This window comes from Mustela nigripes, chromosome 3 (genome assembly GCF_022355385.1).
Source record: "Mustela nigripes isolate SB6536 chromosome 3, MUSNIG.SB6536, whole genome shotgun sequence".
Lineage (NCBI taxonomy): Eukaryota > Metazoa > Chordata > Mammalia > Carnivora > Mustelidae > Mustela > Mustela nigripes.
Window position 1 is genome coordinate 76216439 of NC_081559.1, and position 21515 is coordinate 76237953.

Here is a 21515-nt window from a genome sequence, read left to right on the forward strand (position 1 = left end):
CTTGTCCCTAATTAATTCTGTCACTAAATAGATGGCCAACCTTGAGCAGGCTACTTCAAGTTTCTGAGCTCAGTTTGCCTCACTTTGTAAAATGAGGGAATTGTAGTAGGTAATTGGCTCCATAGGATTCCTTCCAGTTCTGAGTCACACTGATCCTCTGCCCATCAGCTACAGGGGAAGAATCTCCTCAGTCTGAAGAGAGTAAGTAGTTACTAATGTTTCTCTAACAGTGGATCTGGAATACTAGGTGACAGTCACACATCTTAGGTGAGAGCATAGACTTTGCAGGGGAAAAGTCCTGGTTCTAAGCTGCCACTTACTAGTACATGGCCTGGGGCAAGAATTAACCTCTCTGAAGCTCAGTTTCCCTGACTATAAAGTGAGAATGATACAAGCCCTTTAGGGTTGTTGTATTCAAGGGGACACTATAAATCCTGCACTAAAAGTACAGTGTCTACACAAAGCAAGTGCTCAATCAAACATATCCATTTTCAACATTGTTGTTTCCTTGGGTCCACTGAAATAATTACTCTTCTAACAGCGTTTCTCCAAACTGAGTATCAGCACTATTATAGTTACAGTATTTAAAGGTTTTCAAGGTGCCAACTTGGCTGACTAGTAAAAAAATTGGAAAGACACTGGCTCAGGGGATTTTTAAAAAATTAACCAAAACAACCTGTGTGTTGACCTTTACCCTGTAGTTCTTTTATATAATAACAACCTATTAATAGACATAACTTTAAGCTGTTTGATTTAGTGCTAATGTAGTTCAGGCCAAATATGCTACCTTTCTTGCCTGCTACGAAGAAATTTAATGGAAGTTTTCTTCATTTTTCTGTTTGATTTGAAATAAGATTGTGGGGAAGTTCTTAGTTTTGGGTTCCCATCAATAGATATTTAGTCCCTTTAACTTTTGATCATTTGTTGACTATATTTAAATATAACTATATGTGATAAAATCATTCTTAGATTGTTGAGATAAACTTTGAAGGCTGTATAAGTACTTATTTTATAATTTAAAAACAATTGCCTAACCATAAAAGAAAAGGAAAAAATTCCCCAAATGTGGGAAACCAGAGTTCTTGGCTATGCTCTTAAACTACAGCAGGAAATATGTGTTTGTTTATTATGACCCTAGTGCTTTCATAGCCAGATTAATTTCAAACACAGAGTTTGCATTCCTTTTAACCCATAATTGTCACCCTGACTTGTGGAAACTAATAATTTGCAGGGAGTTCAAGAAGAACATTTGCATAGTTTCATCTAGTAGAACCTGGATTGTCCCATAGATTTAGAGAAAGACCCTTTGTGAACAATTCTAACCATAGGGCCGCCTACAGGTTGTGTCAGTTACCACAAAGTAACTTTCTGGGTCAACCTATGTTAAAGGTGGCTTTCATGGACTATCAAATTTTATAGCAAAGGAATTCTGAATTATCATTATAGGTTTAAGAATCTCTCCTTCTTGATTCTTTCTAGGTTTCTCCTCATTCATGAGATGTGAACCTCAACTGATTTGTACCAAGTTGTGGAAGAGTAATTACTTGTATTTCTGTTAGAAAGTTCTCTGAAAGATAAAGGGTGAGTAATATGTTATATAGATAGATAAATAAGAATCTATACTGATTCATAAATCTTGAATACCTGATTGTTAAATATCTAAAATGTATCAAGCCATTTGTATAGACTTTCATTATATTAATTCAATTTCAAAAGTTTTTTTTTAGGAACTAGCTTATTATTTTCTGTCTCTATAGCTCTATTTCCTTTAATATTTTATTGTTTAATTAACTTTCATGGAACTTCTCTTATTTTAGCAATTTTAAAGAATTGTTTACCAAATTTATATACAGCCTTCCAAAAACTGCCTATAATTATTATTAATTTGTCCAAATTGATTTAATTAGAATAAGAAGATTATTTAGTGGATACATCTTATAGCTTCTGAATTAAAGAATGACAAAAAGGGGGACTTAACTGATGCTAAGATATAAGGGATCTGCTGGTTCTATTCAGTATCACAGTGGTAGCTGAACTGAAATGTTTGTGTTTTGATGTCCCACCTGCTCAATCTTATACTTTTTGGTTAGTATGGTAAGAAAAATTGGTAGAGTTGAATGTAAGGAATAGACAAAAATGGTTTAACAAAATCCTCTCTGAGTCTGGCAGAAATCCTGTTCTCTCCCCATTTTGTCCACCCTCAAACTTGCCAAGCCTTGTTCACTTTGGCTTTATTTTAAAAATGCATTTCTGGTGAGTGAGGAAAGGTTTTGTACTGTGTTTTCAATGACTCACCCAAAATAACTCCATTGAACTTGTAAACGGTTCTGTTCTGAATGCAGATTGTGTTTGTTCTGAGATGGGCATGAAGGAGCTGCAGAAAGGAGATTAGAGAAGGGAAATGTGGGAGAGGCAGTACAGTTTATATTTATTCAGGTTTAGGCACACATAAGAATTATTTTTAAAAAAGACATTGTGTATGTGTGCATGTATGTGCGTTATGTTAAAGAACTATCTATGAGGTCAGTACCATTTAAAGCTTTTAAAGATATATTAGTATTAGATATGGTTTATGTGGTCACCAACCTCTTCTGATTCTTATAAAATGAGGTAGGAAAATTTACATGTGAATATATAATTCCAAATATGTGCATTGTGAAACTTTTTAAAGTGCTAAATGGCTTCAAATAGAGAATAATAATATATGTGATATAAGCCAGAAATCAGTCTTAAAACAGGAAGAATATATCTATCAAGACATTGATCATATGATAAGACAGAAGGATAAAACTAGGAAATGGAATAATAACATCCTCTTGTTTTGTTGTGTCAGCATAAAAATGTTTAATATCAAGTGGCATAAACTGAGTATTTAATACTGATAGATGTGCCTCTTCAAAAAATTTTATGTTTGAAAATGTCAGAGATCTTTAAAACAATATTTAAGGCAGAACTGAAAAGAAAAAGAAAAAAGGACTGATCTAAATTTTCATGAATTCATGAAACAGACCAAATAAAACTTACTCTGTTACATAATCTTGCTTCAGTCAATTGTTGATGAAGAATAGATGAGCTATTCTTACCTGTTGCTCAGAAACACCAAAGAATTGAGCCACTGGGGGGAAAAAAACACAAGCTATCTACAAGGTTTTACCACGGAGAAGGTAAATTTAGCATTATGTGACAAACTGAAGAAATTGTGATCTGAAGACAGTGAAATGGATGATAAAATGACACGTTTTTAACATGCAAAAATTAGAAAGTATGTAAATTTACCCAGATTATGTAAATAATCTGCAAGGCAAAATTCCAGTGGTATTAACACCTGCTTCTCCTTCTGGTATGTACTTGAGAAAATAAGGGAAATCAAAATAGCAGATTGTTATGCTATATTAATGCTTACTTAGGAGGATAATGAACTAGTATAATACTCCCTAAATTCTTCCTAATGTGGAAAAACCCTAAGGATAAATAATAGGTTCAAGTTATAGACTATACAAGTGAATTTTATTACTTTAAAATATACACAACTAGAAATACTTTCATGACTAATAATGACTTAAAGAAATATATCAGAAAAAAATCTCAAATCAGACTAACCACCTTTCCTCATTGTTCATCTATAAGGTTTGTAAATAAACCTTTATTGTAAATAAACCAAGATTTATTTTCAAAGATTTCAGTCATTGAATAATATTTTCCTTTTATCCTGTTGCAAATTATTCCAGTGGTATCCCTTAAAATGTTAATAGCTATATAGAGCAGGCCCAAAAGATTTCATGTTCAAATGACTTTTAGAAATACTGGATAAAATGAAGTTAGCCAGCTTTCTTCTTTTTTCCCAATAAATCTTGAGAATTTACTTCTCAAGTCTTTTACATTATTGTGACTGGATTTGGTTGTGAGAGGTGGGGATATAATATATAGTGTTTTCCAAACTTATTTCATACAAAATTTTTTCTCAGGCAATCCTACTGAAATAAAAAATGCTGCTCTGTTTATTTAATCTGCAATTCTACTTATCTGATACCTCCCAGCTCCCTTTGGTCTTAATAAGGGTTGAAAATTTGGTAAACTGCACTGCTACCACTTCCGATCACTCTATCACTAAATTTTGATGCATAAAATTTTGATTACATAAGTATTATTGAGCAAACAATGCAATAACTAGAACAAAATGCCTTAGCTTAACAAATAGTAAATCTTGTTTAGTAATTTTGAGGCATTTGTTAAGATCTGAAAAAACAGAAAATAACTAAAGTAATTAAACTGAGCAAAATGTTTCATTTCTGATATAAGCTTTTCCATTTAAAATTGTCTAACCAGAGTATGTTTTCTGTCCTGGCCTGAAATTATGCCATTTAAAAAAACTCATCTGCATTAGAATGTAGGTGTCACTTACCAGTCTAACAACAGTCCCCTTATAATAGAATTGATGTTTGCCTTCTGCAATATAACAATTCCAGCAGCTATTCTGAGCATCTACTTCCATGTGATTCCATGTGATGCTCACATCAGTTTAGGAAGGTTGTTATCACGATTGCTATTTCACAGATGAGGAATGTGATGGCCAGAGATAATAGCTGTCTTGTCTTAGGCCATAAAACTAGAAAGACACAGAGACAGATTTCAAACTTCAGTCTGACACCAAACACCTAATGTTTCCACTACAACTTGCTGAATGAAATTATCCACATTTTATATAAATTTGTCTATTCCTCTACCTTGTAAGCATAAGTGAATCAGACATTATTCTTTATGCAGAGCTTCTGCAGTGTGGATTTGCAGTAGGTCTAAATACAGTACTTTTGGCGGGGGAAATCCTTGAATAACCAAATAACAAGACTCTTTTCATGTGTGATATGGCATTCATTGCTAAATAAATGAAACACCTTGGGCATTTTTTAAAATTTCAAAGTCGAGAATGCAGTTAAAACCCTTTACGTTCCAAAATAGCTTACTATTTCAAGGATTTCTTTCCCAACTACTTCTGTACCTTCAACATTAAAAATTTCCATGTAGAAGAAAACATACAATTGTGCTATTGGAGATTCAACAATTTCTATATTCTATTCTAATGTTACCTGCTGGCATCCCCCCTACCCCTTTCGTTATTGCTTGACTCTGGTGGTTGGTTTTTAAATTTAAAATATGGTTCACTGTTGCCTTTCTCAAAACTTCTTTGCTGTCTAAAAGTATTTAAACAACAAAGCTAAATAAAAAAATAATAGGCCTTAGAGGGGTACCTAGGCGGCTCAGTTAGAAGTGCCAGACTCTTAATTTCAGTTCAGGTCCTGATCTCAGGGTGGTGAAATGCAGCCCCAACCAGTTCTGTGCTGGTAGCAGAGCCTGCTTAAGAGTCTCACTCTCCATCTGACCCTACCTTAATTCTGGCATGTGCACGTTCTTTCAGTCTAAGACCTTGAAAAAAAAAAAATCAGGCCTTAGGAAAACAACATGAAGCAAATACTTTATCCATTTGTCCACTCGGAAGAACATAAAGAACAGAACATGTACCTCAACAGAAGTCATCATTCCTGTGGGATAAGCACTGTACTAGTAGTATAGAGGGTAAAAGAAGAATACAGAATAATGTTCTTTAATCTCTCACAGTTTACAGTGTGGCTGGGAAGTCAAACATACACCCTCAAAGGCCAGTCATATTATTTATTACATAATTCAGTCTCAACATAAGTGACCTAGGCATTCAGTTGTGTATCAGGGGATTGTGGGAGAGATGTGACCAGAAGTGGTGGAAAGATGTGTTCAGGAAAAGTTCTGACTCGGATCTTGAAATTCATGAAAGTACAGGACAGAAAGAACAGCAATAAACTGAGATGCAAGGACAGAGAGTCAGCAACAGCACGTGGGGATAATGGAGTTGAAGCTGAGAGCCCCAAATGAAAATGGTGGTATCGGTCAGGGCCCAGAATGAAAATGTGAAGACGGCATATTTTGTTGTGTGTGGTTTTTTACCACCCCTTTCAGAACCTCCTCTCCAGCTACTTCCCTTTCTCTCTTGCTTACCTTTCCTACAGGGGACTAGGTTCTAGCCTATTCTGTAGAGCCATTATTACATCGTTACTGGCATTTTGCTAACAGACTCTTGAAGAATGGAAAGTCTTTTAAGATTCAGAAAAAGAATAAAGTGAAATTTCAAGACAATGAGATGCTAGTAACAGTGTTCTAGCACCCCTTCTAGTTTCACAGTACACACATTACATAGGCCCAGAATATAATGGTGGTGCTGGAAAGTTAGTTTCGATTTTTGATATGGTCTTGTAGATATTGGTAAACCATCGTAAGTCGCTATGTGATATTTGAATAGGATTTTGGTCTTTATACTAAATGAGATTTAAAAGGGGGTGGGGGGGGGGGAGGATGACCAAACGCATTTTTAAGAGAGTTCTGAACTTTAACATCATTTGTTTCTTGAAGCATCTTGTAAACACCAAAATCCAAGCAAATATTTCTACATTTTCCTAGCCATTCCTTGCTCTTATTTTCCTTCATCTTTATCCAACTTCACTGTGGAATTTCAGATTAAACATTCTCAATTCACTTTCATACGTAACAAAACCACGATAAATAACTTTCTTAAGCATGAAAGTAGCACTTCACGAAGTTTGGTCTTCTCCAGTTTGACATTTTGACAAAGACCAATCACGCGCGTTCATCTTCGCGGCTTGAGTGAAGTCCGCGAGCCCAAGTCGACTCTTGTTTTGAAGCGGCGAAGAGCGGCGCTTGGCCTTCCCTCAGGTTTTCTGCGAGAGAAGTTGACAGGAAACAAAGATCGCTAACAAACAAACAAGCAAACAAATCTCGCCCACTCCGCAGGCCAAGGCGAGAGGGACCCGGCGCCCCACTCCGCGCGCGCCGCGCCACGCTCCGCCCCGCGCGCCCCCGGCCGGAAGGGGGCGTGGGACGCCGCCGAAGGAGGGGCGCGCAGACGCGCCGCGGCAGACCCGGCCCCTGGCTTGTCGGGAGGAGGCGGGAGGCGGGGGCCTTGGGGGCGGGGAGCGGGACCCGGGCGGGCCGGCCGGCGCTCGTTCTCAGCCGCGCTCGCTCGGGCCACTCGCGCTCCCGCGCGGCGCCGGGCCGGCTACATGTGAAGCGCCGGCCCTCTGCCCCCTCCCTCCCTTTCCTTCCCTCCCTCCCTCCCGTCCCCTCCTCCTCCTTCTCCTCCTCCTCCTCCTTCTCCTCCTCCTCCGCCCCCTCCCGCGCCCGCTACCGCTTCCCGGGGCCCCCAGCCCGGCTGGGCGCTGACAGCAGGGGCGGGGGGTCCCCGCCGCCGCCGTGTCTCACTCAGGCTCCGGCAGCGGAGCCCCCGGTGCGGCCATGGACCGGCCTCTGGTGGCGTCGGCGGAGGCGGAGGAGGAACTGGAGTGGCAAGTGGCGAGTCGCAGGAGGAAGGCCTGGGCCAAGTGCCGCGGTTCCTGGCAGGCGTCGGAAACGGAGGACCTGTCCACAGAAGCGACGACGCAGGACGAGGACGAGGACGACGAGGAGGACCTCCCGGGCGCGAAGCTGCCGGCGGCGGCGGGAAGAGGTCTGTGCACCCGGCCGAGCCCCGGCGGGCGGAGGACTCCGGGAGGTGCAGGCTGGCGGGCGGGGGAAAGTCTCGTGCGCCCTGGGCGACTGCTGTGAGTTCTGGAAGATCCTCCAGAGCTTGATAAGCCGGGGGAGAGGGGACACATTGGACCTTTAAATGCGTGCGCTTGGCGGGACGTCTCCAGAGTCAATACAGACACCCCGGTGCCATCTCGTTTCCCTTCAGATGGACACTAAGACGTGTTGCTGAGGCTGCATTTACCCCCAGTAGATTTTCCTACATGGGTTTGTCCAGGTTGACCCCGCGGTGGGAGTACCCCTGGCGTTGGTAACGAGCTGTCCCCTCACTCTGCCCCGCAGGAAACGTGCCCAACGAGAAGATTGCGATATGGCTCAAGGACTGCCGGTGAGTGTTCGCTTTCGCGGCTCGCGTCCCAGAGGGAGATCCGCGGAGATGGCACTCCCCAGCGGAGTCACTAGGGCCGCAGCGGCTGTGGGTCCCGTGGCCGTTGCGAGCTATAGGCCGGAAAGTGAGCTGGCGGATAGTTTCCTCCTCCAAAAGATTAGAAATGGAGTGCTGTGACCGCTGATTATTTGGTGACAGTGTTGACTTTACAGTTGTTAGGACTTCAGCCCCTGTGCATGATGTTAGCATCAGAGATCAGAGACCTGAAACAAATAATCATGCAGTGTTCTTATTCTTGCCTTGTTTTTATTCGAAAGGATTTTCACATTTCACACAGTATTTTATTTTGCCTTTGTTTTGACATCTGTTTATCTGTCATGGAATTATTTCCCTTTCAAATGTGTTTTAGATGAATTTAATTTACTTAACAACACGAACTGGGCTTTGATTTTACTTTTGCGCCTTAATTCTATTTGGACAGCTATAAAACCAGCTAGCTTTGTTCTTGAAGTTTACTCCTTGGATGTGTATTTGTTAAATGGCACTGGAATGCACGACGGGAAATAGAGGTTTGAAGGCATTCAAATGGCATAAATCTAACTACATGCTTTGGCAACTGGTACAAATTTTTGATAAAATACAAGAGGAGATGAATTATATTGCAAGTAAATCTTACTACAGTAAAAAAGAGCTTGTTTTATATTTTAATTTTTTTTCCAGTTTCTTATTTGTAAAATCTCATATGAAGAATGTTACTTTTTAATTCAGTTAAGGTGTTTGTTTCTGCATATATTTGCCATTTTATTTTGGGCTTTTCTTAATCTTTTGTTCAGGTACCTACAGAGCTAGGGAAATGTATTTTGGAGGAAAGAGAAGTGATTTTTATATATGCCAACTTATTTTTCTTCCCTAAACACAGATAAAATATTGGCCACTACTCTATTGATGTCCTGTTTTGATGAGTTACCTGGATTTTTGAGTAATTTTATGAATTAAAAAGCACTTTTCAGTACAAAACTCCTTAACCTTTATTGGGGGTGTCTTAGACCCTTCGAGATATGAAGAAGTATATGGACCTTTTCTCTAAAGATGAATCAAAAATAATGTTTAACAGCAAGAGATAAATCACATTGTGTTTATTTTTTGATGTATAGGAATTAAGATTATATGCGATCATATCAAGTGAACAATACATTTATCTTGTAAGATAAATGCAGGAGGTAAATATTATTCATCAGACAAACCATCTCTGAAAATTCCAAAAGTTCTATTGCTAATTTTATGTAGGCAGATTCTGTCATTTGCTGCTCCTTCCCTCATAGGTTTCCTGTGTAGATTTCCTTCTTATTCCTTACAGTTGAGCCTATTTTGTACAAAAGGGGCATTCATTTGTACCTGGGAAAGCTAGAATAAATTGTCTTGTAATGTTAGCTATATTATCACAGATTGGACTACTAGGATATATCCAACTCTAGTTTTTTTTTTTTTTTCTTCTGTAAGTTTAAGATCCTTTTCAGAGTTAGGCAACTACCTACTTTATACATTATAAGTGATCTAAAGCTACCTTTTCCCCCTTGATACATTCTTACTTTTTTTTTCTTATTGTCCATGTCCTGAATAAAGATACCATTTGTCATTCTTTAAAGGGGGATCTTTATTTTGATAATCATTTTTTTGACTAAGTGGAAATAAATTTCTTGGAAGAAAGGATAGTTTTTCAGAGAATTTGGAAGAGAGCAGTTTTAAGAGTGAGAAACTTGTTTCGGAAGGAGAATGGCAGTTATATTCTCTTTATTTGCCATTTTCTCTTACTGCACCCACCCGTAGAGAAATCTGCAGAAGGAGTAATATAGTGTTTTGTCCTAAGGAACTGGCCCAGGCAAGAAGAAGGACTTTATAAAGGCATAAATTCCAGTTTTATTAAAATATATGAAAAAACTTGGCTCAAAATTTTTAATTGTCTTTATTGTAGCTGTGTTTCTTTTACATTTCAAAAGCACTAATTTTCAAAGAACTGCCACTGCTTACAGAAAGTTTTAACATTAAAATTGTCATTTCAGTAATATTTTTTGAGACTGATATTTTTATGGTCCCATACCTGATTGTGAATTTTTAACAGGTATAAACTGTTACTGATGAAAGCTTCAAATCACAAAACAGAACTTTCAAAATAAAACAAGTTTCTTAATATAATTTAGTTTTGGGAAAGAAATGAAAAACATTTTCATTTTCACATTAAAAAAAGATTTCTAAGTTATCTGTGTTTGAACAGAAAGAATGTGAAAGAATTTTAGCAATGGCTGCTTCTAAGGTTGATTCTCAAGCCGACTTTTTAGTTTTTAGAGTTAAATGAATTTATGTATATTTCATAGTTTAAAAACAGAAAAAAAAAATCTTAAACTTCTTCATTTAGACCAAAAAAGATAGTTGGAGTAAGGGATGCACTGAGCAATGTTCTAAAATGCTGGTGATAGGTTTAACCGATGATGTTTTAAAAAAAAAATGTTGAGCCTTATCTCTAACTAGACTCTGACTTTTAAATTTTATGAAAGTAAAGATTTGTTTTCTTTTAATTCTGTTTCTTGTTTCTAGGGAAAGGATTGAAGGGAGCAGACATTTTCTTAATGCCTGCTGACATTCTTTTTTTCTGTTTTTGTAAAGAAAATGCTAATTCGTATCATTTGTAATTATAGTTCTTGCTCTTAACTGTTGGCAGATCAAATTTGTGATTAAATCATTCCTGGTGAACTGACTTGAGGATAGGTGTTTGCTTAGTTAGTAGGATATTACTTATGTAATACACTTGCATTCCTTTTGTGTTTGGGGAGGAGAGTTAAACTGTGATTAGAAGCTTGCTTGGCTATGATCCTTTAAGTGTAAAATTGTGCAGTGACAACTCTCCAGATAGCTTTTTAAGACTAAGGTTTATATGTTTATGTGGTTTCAGTACCCCTTTGGGAGCCTCACTGGATGAGCAAAGCAGTAATACGCTCAAGGGTAAGAGAAAGTTGCCTTTCTAAATATGCTCTTTATGAGAGCCCTACTTTATTTGAGTGAATGTATACATATATAAATTATAAAAGTAATGTTCACTTTATAACTATGCCATTCTGAGAGAAAAGCCAAAAGAAAGAAACTTTGTTGTAAACCATAAACAGTGGATAGTTTAAACAAATTATTGAATTTCCACAGTGGTGAAACTCATATTTTTGTCTAGTTAGATACTATGAAGACTGGTGAAATGTAGAAATATGGTATGGAAATATAAGAAAAATAGTAAGTGAACTGGGTCAGCTTTAGTGCAGCATTTCTTTGCTTACATTAACTGAAATTGCCACACCTGAAATTTTACCACCTGTGCAAGACAGAATTCTAAAGTTCAAAGTACAACAAGAATGTGCAGGTAGTGGCAAGGCATGTAAAAAACATTTATAGTATTAGAAAAGTCTAGCTTGAGTTCCTGACTGTTAAGGGAGGTAAAAGAAATGATTGCTCCAGGATCTTATTTTCCATGAAACTCTTGGATAAGATGTTAGCTAAATGAATATCTTCAAAGACATAGTAAGTATAAAATAGCCTATATGGGGGCTTTTAACAACTTTACGTGGCTGCAAATCATGGTTTGTTTGCGATAGAGTAAAACTTATACTTGATTTTTGAAATGATATAATAAGAATGATGAGTACATTCAGGTTTGAAATACTTTATTGTATCTTATTTTTTTGCTTGGTCAATTTGCTTTAGCTAAAACTATGATTTCATGTGGGGATCTAGAAGAACAGAACACCAGGATGAGTCTTCTAATGTTTCTTTCAGGTGTACTTGTGAGAAATGGAGGCAGTTTTGAAGATGATTTATCTTTGGGAGCTGAAGGTACATTTGTTTGGAAGTACTGTATTTTCATACAGGTTTAAAATTAAACAAAAACACAAAAAAACCAAAAAGCCAAAAAAAAAAACAAGTGCTTTCAGGTGTACAGTTCTCAGAGCCAAAGTTAAAGGTCTTGAAAATGGCTCAGACACATTTTACAGAGTCTTTATATGTTAATAGTCTAGTTAGAGCTTGTAGGATGCTTGTAGAAATGGCCCTGAAAACCACTGTGAAGTGTTCTTGTCTTCCTTGGACTTAATTGGTTAAAGGAACTGTTTGGGGGCAAACAATGGTCATAGAACTGAGGGAAGAACTGCCCTACCAGAAGGAAGGAAACTTAAATATTTATACATGAGAAGACTAAATTGAAGCTTATTTTTAGTATGAGGTAGCCTTATGTCAGACTTACAGCTGTGGCCTGTCTTTCTCTTTGTATTCAAGTGTTTCCTATCTTTTCCCCTTTCTCTTTTTCCAGATTTTTAGAGCACTAAAGGACAAAAACAAAATAGAGTTATTAGAATTTAATTAGAAATCATTATGCTGATGTCTATTTCAGACTGCATTAATATTTTAAAAGTGCATTGTGCCATGTTTAAATTTTCACTGATGTTATTATTTAGTCCAGTAGATTCATAGTAAAGTTTTCCACAATGTAGAATTAAACATTTTTATTATTTTGTTATTTTACTGGTATTGGAAGATTATTGGTACCTGTGTAGCTGGGTTATGAATGTGTGCTTTTTATAAAAAAGAATTGAGGATTTTATTAAATCTTTTTAAATTAAATAATTAAAATAAAAATGTTATTAAATCTTTTCAAATTATAAAAGACTTAAAATGTAAATCTCTTAAATTATAATGATGAATAGTAAATTTATCCATTGAATGTAATATCCTTGATCTTTTGCTGTTTGGAATCAGTCTGTATGGTAGATTACTTATTTAGAAACTTCTAATCTTCAGCTCTAGAATATGTGAATATATTAGGTTTTATTATTTCAGTTAATGTGCTTTCAAGGAATAAACTCTGTAAAGAGGTTAAACTTACTGCTTACTAATTAGTACAGTGAGCATATTGTCAGCCCCTTATTAAAATGCATTTCAGTGTTACTGTAAATAGCACTTTTCACATCTGACTTAATTTCACAGTATGGAATTTTTTTAGACTTTATTTTTTTTTTTTAATAGGTTTAAATTCACAAAATTGAGCTGGAGGTATAGAGATTTCTCCTGTACTTCCTGCCTAAATATATGCATGGCCTTCCCCATTATCAGCTTCTCCCACCAGAGTGGTACATTTGTTACAATTGATGAACCTGTAATGAGGCATCATCATTACCTGAAGTCCATAGTTTTCACTGGGATTCACTCTTGGTCATGTATGTTCTGTGGTTTAGACAAATGTATAATGACATGTTATCTATTATTATATCATGTGTGTATTTTCACTGCCCTAGGAATTATTTCTGTTCTGCCTGTTTATCCATATTGATTGAGTTTATTGGACACCAAAACCTAAAAGGAAGTTCCAGAGAAGAATGGAAATATTATGTTGTAATACTGAAAATTATATCAAGACTATTTTCATTCTTTCAGTAAATATTTATTGAATGCGATATGTTAGGCACCTTCCTGAGTGAATGTACAAAGAAATATAAAAAATTACCATGGCTTTGCAGATCAGGAGTAAAAAAAAAGAAATCTGGCATACTGAAATAAATACGTTTGTAATTATTCCCATTCTTTGTATTTGTCTATAAAAGTTAAATGCAGGCAATTTAACTCACTTTAAATTAACATTAACAATACTTATCTGTTTAAGTCTAGGATAAAACTAAAAAGTAACTTCTTAAGAAAACTTATTTTGAAATGAATATAAATTTTCAAAGTAGATACATAAAAAATCGGTTGTAACTGGGATGAATTTTTAGCCTTTTAAAGAGCAGTGGATGGGGTAGCTGGGTGGCTCAGTCGTTATACCGCTGCCTTTGGCTCAGGTCATGTTCCACTCCCACATCGGGCTCCTTGCTCGGCGGGAAACCTGCTTCTCCTTCTCCCACTCCCCCTGCTTGTGTTCCCTCTCTCTCTGTCTCTCTGTCAAATAAATAAATAAAATATTTAAAAAAAAAACCACAGTGGAAATTTATGTATACTGTTGCCACACTTAAATAATGCTAAATCATGTTTTTGCTCTTAAAGTCTTCTTTAATAACAGCTTTTAAATATATTAATTAGAACCACATTTACTGCAGATGCTATGTATCTTATTTATTTCAAACTATTAAAGAAATTTAATTGGTTATCTATATGTCTTTTATTTTAAACATTTAGTTAAGGGAGTTGTTTTACACAGTGCTAACAAATTAAAACAATTTCCTGAAGTTTCTGGTTCTGTTTGTGTTGATCTGTGTGAGACTTTTAATGATTCAGATTTAATGAACCAAGACAAGAGTTTGGGATGGTAGGCATTTAACTGTAATATTTGGCTAATCTTCTTTCTTGTTGACTATATCACAGTTACTGTCCTACTAACAATTCTGGTCTGCATCTGTTCTTTTACCTGTAGCCAACCACCTCCATGAAACGGATACTCAAATTGAAAACTGGTACGTAGCTGTGCTGTTTGTTCTCTTTTCAAAAATGAAGAACATTTATGAAAATAAGGTTTTATATAGTCTAATTTTGTTTATAGCAATAATATCTTGGCCAAAGAGAGAAGACTACAGTTTCATCAGAAAGGAAGAAGTATGAATTCCACTGGATCTGGGAAAAGTAGTGGGACAGTTTCAAGGTAACTTATTCTGAAATTATACTAGTTATATTGTGTTATAGATGACCTATTCTTACCACTTTTTTAGTTTGCATCCGGCTTGATAGTATGAAATCAAAAAGAATCCAAAATGTTGCATTCATTGCTTTTTTTTTTTTTAAGTTAAGATTAAAGAAAAAGCAGCAAATGCTGCTGGAATTCTTGTTATAATGAATATTTTGAGCCTTATCAACAACTTGAAAGAGGAAGTCCATAGTGGAATAACTTCTTCCAAAATTCTCCATTTTTTTTAGGGTCTTGAGTCACTCGAACATAAAAAAATCAAACCTTTCTAATATAAAGTTTGATATTTAAGCATAGACTTATCTTCAACATATTAAATCAAAGTTCTTCAAAATATATATTAAAATAGGCAAGTACAAGGGCCTGTGGGACCAGTTTAAATTGTCACGCAGATTATTGTATTGGAATCTGAGCATTTTCTCTGAAACAAATTGAAATTTTCTTCAGTTCAAGTTTCATCTCTAACATTTTCCTCAGTAAATCTCCTAAGGGTGGATCATCACTGCTATGAGGAAGAGATAAGAAATGTTTAATTCTCTATAGAATCAGAGCAAGAACTTACCTTTTGAATAACCCATTCTCTCCATACCTTCCTTACTCCTCCTACTTCCTGAGTGAAAGTGGTTAGAGAAAATTTGAATGTAGGCCCCTCCCTCCCTTTCTGAGTTCAGCTTGTTACCTATATTGCATCTTCAGTGACAGCCAAAGATAGCAGAAAAGCTCAAATTCTGCAGAATGTTCTGTGCTACCACCTTCCCAGTGTGTTTTCCCTTTTCATTTCTTTTGTCTGTTTATTCCTTATTCTCTCTCAGCTGTCCTCTAATTGTTTTAGCTGCTTTACTGGGACTCTTTTAAAATGACAAAAAAAATAAGGTGAGGAATCATTTTGGGAGTCTTGCTGAGTATCTGATCAGGAACTAGCTCTTTTTCCCAGTCCTAACAGTTTGAAAGAATGGACTCTTTTTAAGAGTTATATCACATTTAGTACACAGTATACAAAGATGCTGAAATAAATATTGGCGTAAAGACCAGAAGCTCTTTTTTATAATGTGATGTGGACTATAAACTTATTTTATATCTTGATGTTTCTTTTCTTTTCTTTCTTTTTTTTTTTTTTTTGTAGTGTTTCAGAATTGTTGGAACTTTATGAGGAAGATCCTGAAGAAATTCTTTATAATCTTGGATTTGGACGAGATGAACCAGATATTGCTTCTAAAATTCCTTCCAGATTTTTTAATTCATCATCATTTGCCAGAGGAATAGATATTAAAGTATTTTTGAGTGCTCAAATGCAACGGATGGAAGTAGAAAACCCAAATTATGCTTTAACAAGTAAGGTTTTTAAATATTAGCATACAGAGTGAGATGGTCTTATTTTTTAAAACCTTATTAATTTTTAGGAATAACACTGGAAATTTAAATATTGAAATTAATACAATAGCTATTTTACTTATTCTGAATTTTTAGTTTTTCTGTTTATAGAAGTTAACTTTCTCCTCTTCTCGTTCTTAAGTGTTACTATAACTGACAGTAGAACCTTGTACTTATCTTAAACTTACCTCCAGATTGCTGATGTTCAAAAAGGGAAGAAGTAGGGGAGAGTCTTGTTACTATTAAATAAAGTCAGTGAAATTTAGGTGCTTTTCTATATATCTAAAATAACATGTCTAATTTGCCAATTTTTATTTATATTAATCTTATTTTTTTCTGTTGCATAGAAGTTCCAAAAAAACGGGATCCTAGGTGGTCCTTGGAACAGCTTTAAGAGGTTTATAAATCCATTACTACCTACCCCCTTCCCAACAATTAGGTATAAAATGCACACTTATGTACATTTTCTTGAAAGAACATTTGGAAGAGTCTTAATGGATTCAAAGACATAAAAATAGAATCATAGCTGTTGATCAATAGCTGGTCCTTTCTGTTTTATTCAGAGTTGTCATACTTTGTTTTTCTTTCTGGTTTTAAGTCATAAAACATAAATTCTTAAATAAATTCTTAAAACATAAATTCTAGTGCTTACAGTGAAAAATCTTCCTCCCTCTCCCAGTAAATGTAGAGAACTTTTAAAAATGTTAGATAAGGAAAAAAGTTCTGGTTTTATAACCAGATCTTTGTGGTCTAAGTTCAATTATTGGCATTCTGGAAAGTAGTAATATGTATACATATACATATTAGTAATGTATACATATATAAACAGATAAATATATATATATAATTAATGTTGTTTCCTTTTTGTAGGTCGTTTTCGTCAAATTGAAGTGCTTACTACTGTGGCCAATGCCTTTTCTTCTTTATATTCTCAAGTCTCTGGGACTCCCCTCCAGAGAATTGGGAGTATGTCTTCAGTGACTTCTAACAAGGAGACAGACTCACCTCCACCTTTAACCCGAAGTAACACTGCAAATCGTTTAATGAAAACACTATCAAAACTAAATTTATGTGTTGATAAAACAGAAAAAGGAGAAGGTAGTAGTCCTTCCCCAACAATCGAAAAAGGGAAGATCCCGAATGTTTCAGTGATGGAAGAAAGTGGCAATAAAAATGATCAAAAGTCTCAAAAAGTTGTAAAGAAGAAAGACTCATCTTCTATGTTGGCTACAGTTACAGAAGAAGTATCAGGTAGTTCAGCAGCTGTTATGGAGAATGCTGATGTTGATAGACTTTGTGATGAAGCAAATAGGAATTTTAACCAAAAAACTGAAGGTGAACTAAGTGAAGAAATTCAAAGTCATGCGAATAAACTGGGTGAGGAATCTGGTATTGTAGAATCTGACTTAGGTAACAATTTCAACATGTCCAGGCACAGTGAGCCAGAAAATGGCAACGAGGTGAAAAGCGCCCATGTGTCCACACCTGAGAAGGAGCCATGTGCACCTCTTACGATCCCATCCATAAGAAATATAATGGCACAGCAAAAGGACTCCTTTGAAATGGAAGAGGTAGGTAAATATTACTGAGGCCTGTTTCAAATAATGAGTTAGGAAAAAAAAATGCCAAAAATATGTTTATAAAACAAAGATAGCTAGTAGATTTATACGAGAAGAAAATCATCCTAATTTTGACTTCTCAAGTTTTAGTTCTATGTTTCAAGAACCAAGAATTGGTCACAGGATTATGCATTGCCAGGGTAATGTGACAGTTCATCAGCTCCTCTAGGTCCTCTGTTATTCATGACAATACCTGAACTTTAACCCCCTTTCTCCCTTTGATGCCATGAGAGAGTATATTTAAATTAAAATCACTATTGCATAATAGTTAAAAACAGCCTCTAAAATAAAAGAGAAGTTTGAGTTCTTTTTTTGCTACTAAATTTCTATGTGCCTTTAGGCACGCTTTTCTCAAAGTATCTTACTGGAAAGGATAGTGTGAATAAACCTTTCTTTGAGAAAGATAGGTTTTTGGCATGGGACTAGGAAGAACCCAAAGATGGTATGTTTCTGAACGGGAGGAGAGGGAACCTCAAGGAAGAAGGTTTGAAACACCATTGAATATAATTTCTGCAAGCCTAGAAGACCAATGTTTGGTTATTTTTTTTTTCCTACCTAGAGATATTACTGCATTTACATAAATTATAGATTGGGCAAGATAGAGATTCATTTGATGAGGTCAACTAAAACTACTTTTGAATGGTCAGAGCTAATACTTAAAATTGGCACTGTATAGTTTGAGACAGGAAACTGAAGTTTATCAAGACCTTTGTTATGGCAGGCACTGTACAAGATCCTTGAAGTACTTCTCTCTTAAGTCTGTGAGATAGGCAGTGCTGGTCTTATATTACACATGAGGAAACTGAGGCACACATATACTGCTGAAGAGTATGGCTGAAAGTTACATAAGGGACAGCATTATTGCAGAATGGCATTAATTATATCGTGGTAACTCCCAGTAATTTTAGAATCACATGCCATTATTTTAGGGAGTTGAAAAATGAGATAATTGATTCTGCTCATAAATGTCCTTTTGTTGAGTATGTATCTCTCACATTAGTGAAGATTTTTTTATTTATTGCAAAATTTGTATTGTTTTTATAGCTATTTATCTTTTTTGAATGTCTTTGAGTTTATCTTTTATTATTTTAATTCTAACTAAAAAATGAAAAGGGAGAGGAGCAGTCCTTTGAAATAGTTTACATTATTTGTGAGCATCTTTTCCCCTTATTTCTTCATATATCCTTTATAGTTCTCCTATTTAATTTCTTATGTATTTCTCATTATAATGAGTTCATAAGATGACTACTTCATAAAAAACCTCTTTTTGTTCTATTTTACTATTTGATTCCTTTTGACTTTGTTTTGGTCCAAACTTGTCCTACCATTAATAATTAAAGTGTAACTATTTGCCTTTCATTAAGGACCCTTTTCTATGACAGATATGTCAGTGGGTTTCTGTGTTTTAATTTAATAGCAGAGTATGAAAATTTAAGCAAATTATGTTAGATATTTGCAAATCTAATGCAGATGACCTGATGAGAAGACACTTTTTAACTTGCTTTTTAATTCCTAGAGTTCCTGAATTTTAAGCTATATATTTTAAAAATTATTGATAGCATACACAAAGGTCTTTAAAACATTTGTAAAGTACTAGATCTGCTTTGGTGACAGGTTAACATTTAATGGTTTAATGTGTGGGGGTTTTATGGGGGGTTTTTTGCTCCCTCTGCTGGCAAAAGCAATTAATGAAGATGGTAATGTCACTTGGAAGTGACCTTTTTTTTTTTTAAATACAAAATTACAGGCATTGGTGGTTGAAGAATAATATAAGGTTTTTGTTTTCAAAAAAAGAATATGTGGATATGATCAACCATGACTGAATTGTAAATATGGGGAATTTTGAGGATAACAAATCCTTGTTCTTCCGATGTATTTTAAATATGGATAAAAACCTTCTAGAACTGTGTTTTTATCCCGTTGGGAACTTTAAAGAGAGCTTGTAGAACAATGGATAAAGAAAGGAAATAATGTGTTTCTTTAATTTCCTCTTCTCCCAAGTGTGACTTGAATTATACTGACAAATGAAGAGAACAATCTTATTGAAGCAAACTTTTAGATCCCATTCAAAGTAGGTTGTTGCTGTTTTTCTTTTAAACTCCTTTCCCTTGAGGTTTTATTCCTATTGGGAACTTTCTTCCTGTAAAAACAGCAAATAAATATAAGTTAGAGGACACTCCCTTTCTGTCTCAGTAAACCAGTTCTCAAACAGATCAACTGAATCCCAGCTGCTTTGGGTAGCTAGGTGGGAGAAAATGTTGCAGACCTGACTGTGCATCCCTCTGAGGCAAAGGTAAGCTCTGACAGTCACCAGGAGTGAAGACAGGAAATACTTCAACGTAAGGGGAATTAAATAGATGACAAGGCTGACTCAGTTCTTGGAGAGTGAGAGTGATTATTTCTCACATTAAGAAAAAATACATAAAAGGCCAGAGACTATTTTCAATTAGAAGTTAGTTTGCCTTATAAAAAAAAAAATGTTTTGTAAACTATTTGTAATTTTCAGTGTGTCTAAAAGTCGTAAAACCCTGCTCTCGAGTTTTCTAATTCTTAATGACTTTCCTAGATGATTCTTGTTTCCTCTCAAAATAGCTCATTTTTATTAAGTACATCATGGTAACAGTCTAGAGCCATAGATTTGTAGTATGAAGGATCCACAGTTAAACCAAAATGATCCTACTTAATAAGCAATTGTTCATTTTTTAGGTGTCAAGGAAAAATTTCTCATACTTTAATATTAGAAGAAAGAGAACTTTTAACTGTTTATTTCTGTAAATGGGTTGTTCTTTGTCTTACTCTACAAATTTATATACTGTTACCTGAAGTGTGTATAATTTTTTAAGCTACTGAAATTTTAGTGTTTCTAATTCTGTCTCTCTCCTGATTGTTGAACTACTATATCTCCTTATTTTTTAGTCATTGGGTTTTAGAATTCTTTTTTGTTTTATTTATTGGCCTGAGTTAAAATAATCTGAAATCAGTCAGATACTTAACAGATAGTTAAGTTGTTCCTTTAGCCTTCCAAATTTGACTGTGTTTTGAAGACAAGCCTTGTGTCTTAGATAGAACAGAATGCAATAAGATATGAACTCTAACACGATACATGTACCCGTGTCTGTTTTTTTGAAGTCCAATTAACCACCAAATTTTATTTGACATTTATCTAAAAGACTTAAATTAACTTTTGTTATATAAGCATTTACCTGATAGTAGAAACTAAACCTTGTAAGTAAAACCTGAAAGGTTTTTTTAAAATAAAAATTTGCAACAAATGCAGAATAATAAACTAGGGAAGCCACTTGGCCAGCAAGTGCCATGAATAAGACTCAAATTCAGATCTTTGTATAAACTTGCTACATTTGACTACACCATACCACTTGGTAAAGGTCAGGCTGGCTGACAGTGTAAGCACTGGACAAGAACTCAAGTCATTTAGTGTACAGCTCCATACTACTTCTTTAGAAAAATAATGCTTTCATTTGAATTTTTTGAGATGTCCTTAAAAATTAGAATTTCTAAAACTCCAGTTTTGATTTTCTTTTTTTAAAAAACTGCTATACATTATCTCTTTAAACTTTAGAGGAAGGGTTATTTGAGTTAGAACATTCCATGTATTGCTGCTTTATAGAACACGGCACAATAGTGTTGTGCCTGGAAAATATGTTTTAGGATAAATGTGACATGTTAAAAAAGCAACAACAACAAAAAAAATGACCAAAGTAGGTGCCTGCTGTGGTAGCAGGACATTGATTCACAAAGATACAGTTTTAATAAATGTTTTGTTAAAACGTTTTTAAAAATGAAATAATGAAAATATAGGGTTACTTTAAAGCTATTTTCATACAGTTTTAAATTTCAAAACACT

General features: G+C 35.3%; 1 protein-coding gene across 5 annotated transcripts in view; it reads left to right on the plus strand.

Moving 5' to 3' along the window:
• The first annotated feature begins 7255 nt into the window (after positions 1-7255).
• Positions 7256-21515, plus strand: part of ITPRID2 (ITPR interacting domain containing 2) — a 37450-nt gene continuing 23190 nt past the window's right edge. For all 5 annotated transcript variants that reach the window (XM_059394286.1, XM_059394287.1, XM_059394290.1 and 2 more), the window contains exons 1-8: positions 7256-7549; positions 7912-7957; positions 10905-10954; positions 11774-11830; positions 14394-14433; positions 14520-14618; positions 15784-15992; positions 16902-17602. In XM_059394286.1, coding sequence (XP_059250269.1) covers positions 7339-7549; positions 7912-7957; positions 10905-10954; positions 11774-11830; positions 14394-14433; positions 14520-14618; positions 15784-15992; positions 16902-17602 — 1413 coding nt within the window. In that variant the 5' untranslated portion in view covers positions 7256-7338. The remainder of the gene's footprint in view (positions 7550-7911; positions 7958-10904; positions 10955-11773; positions 11831-14393; positions 14434-14519; positions 14619-15783; positions 15993-16901; positions 17603-21515) is intronic.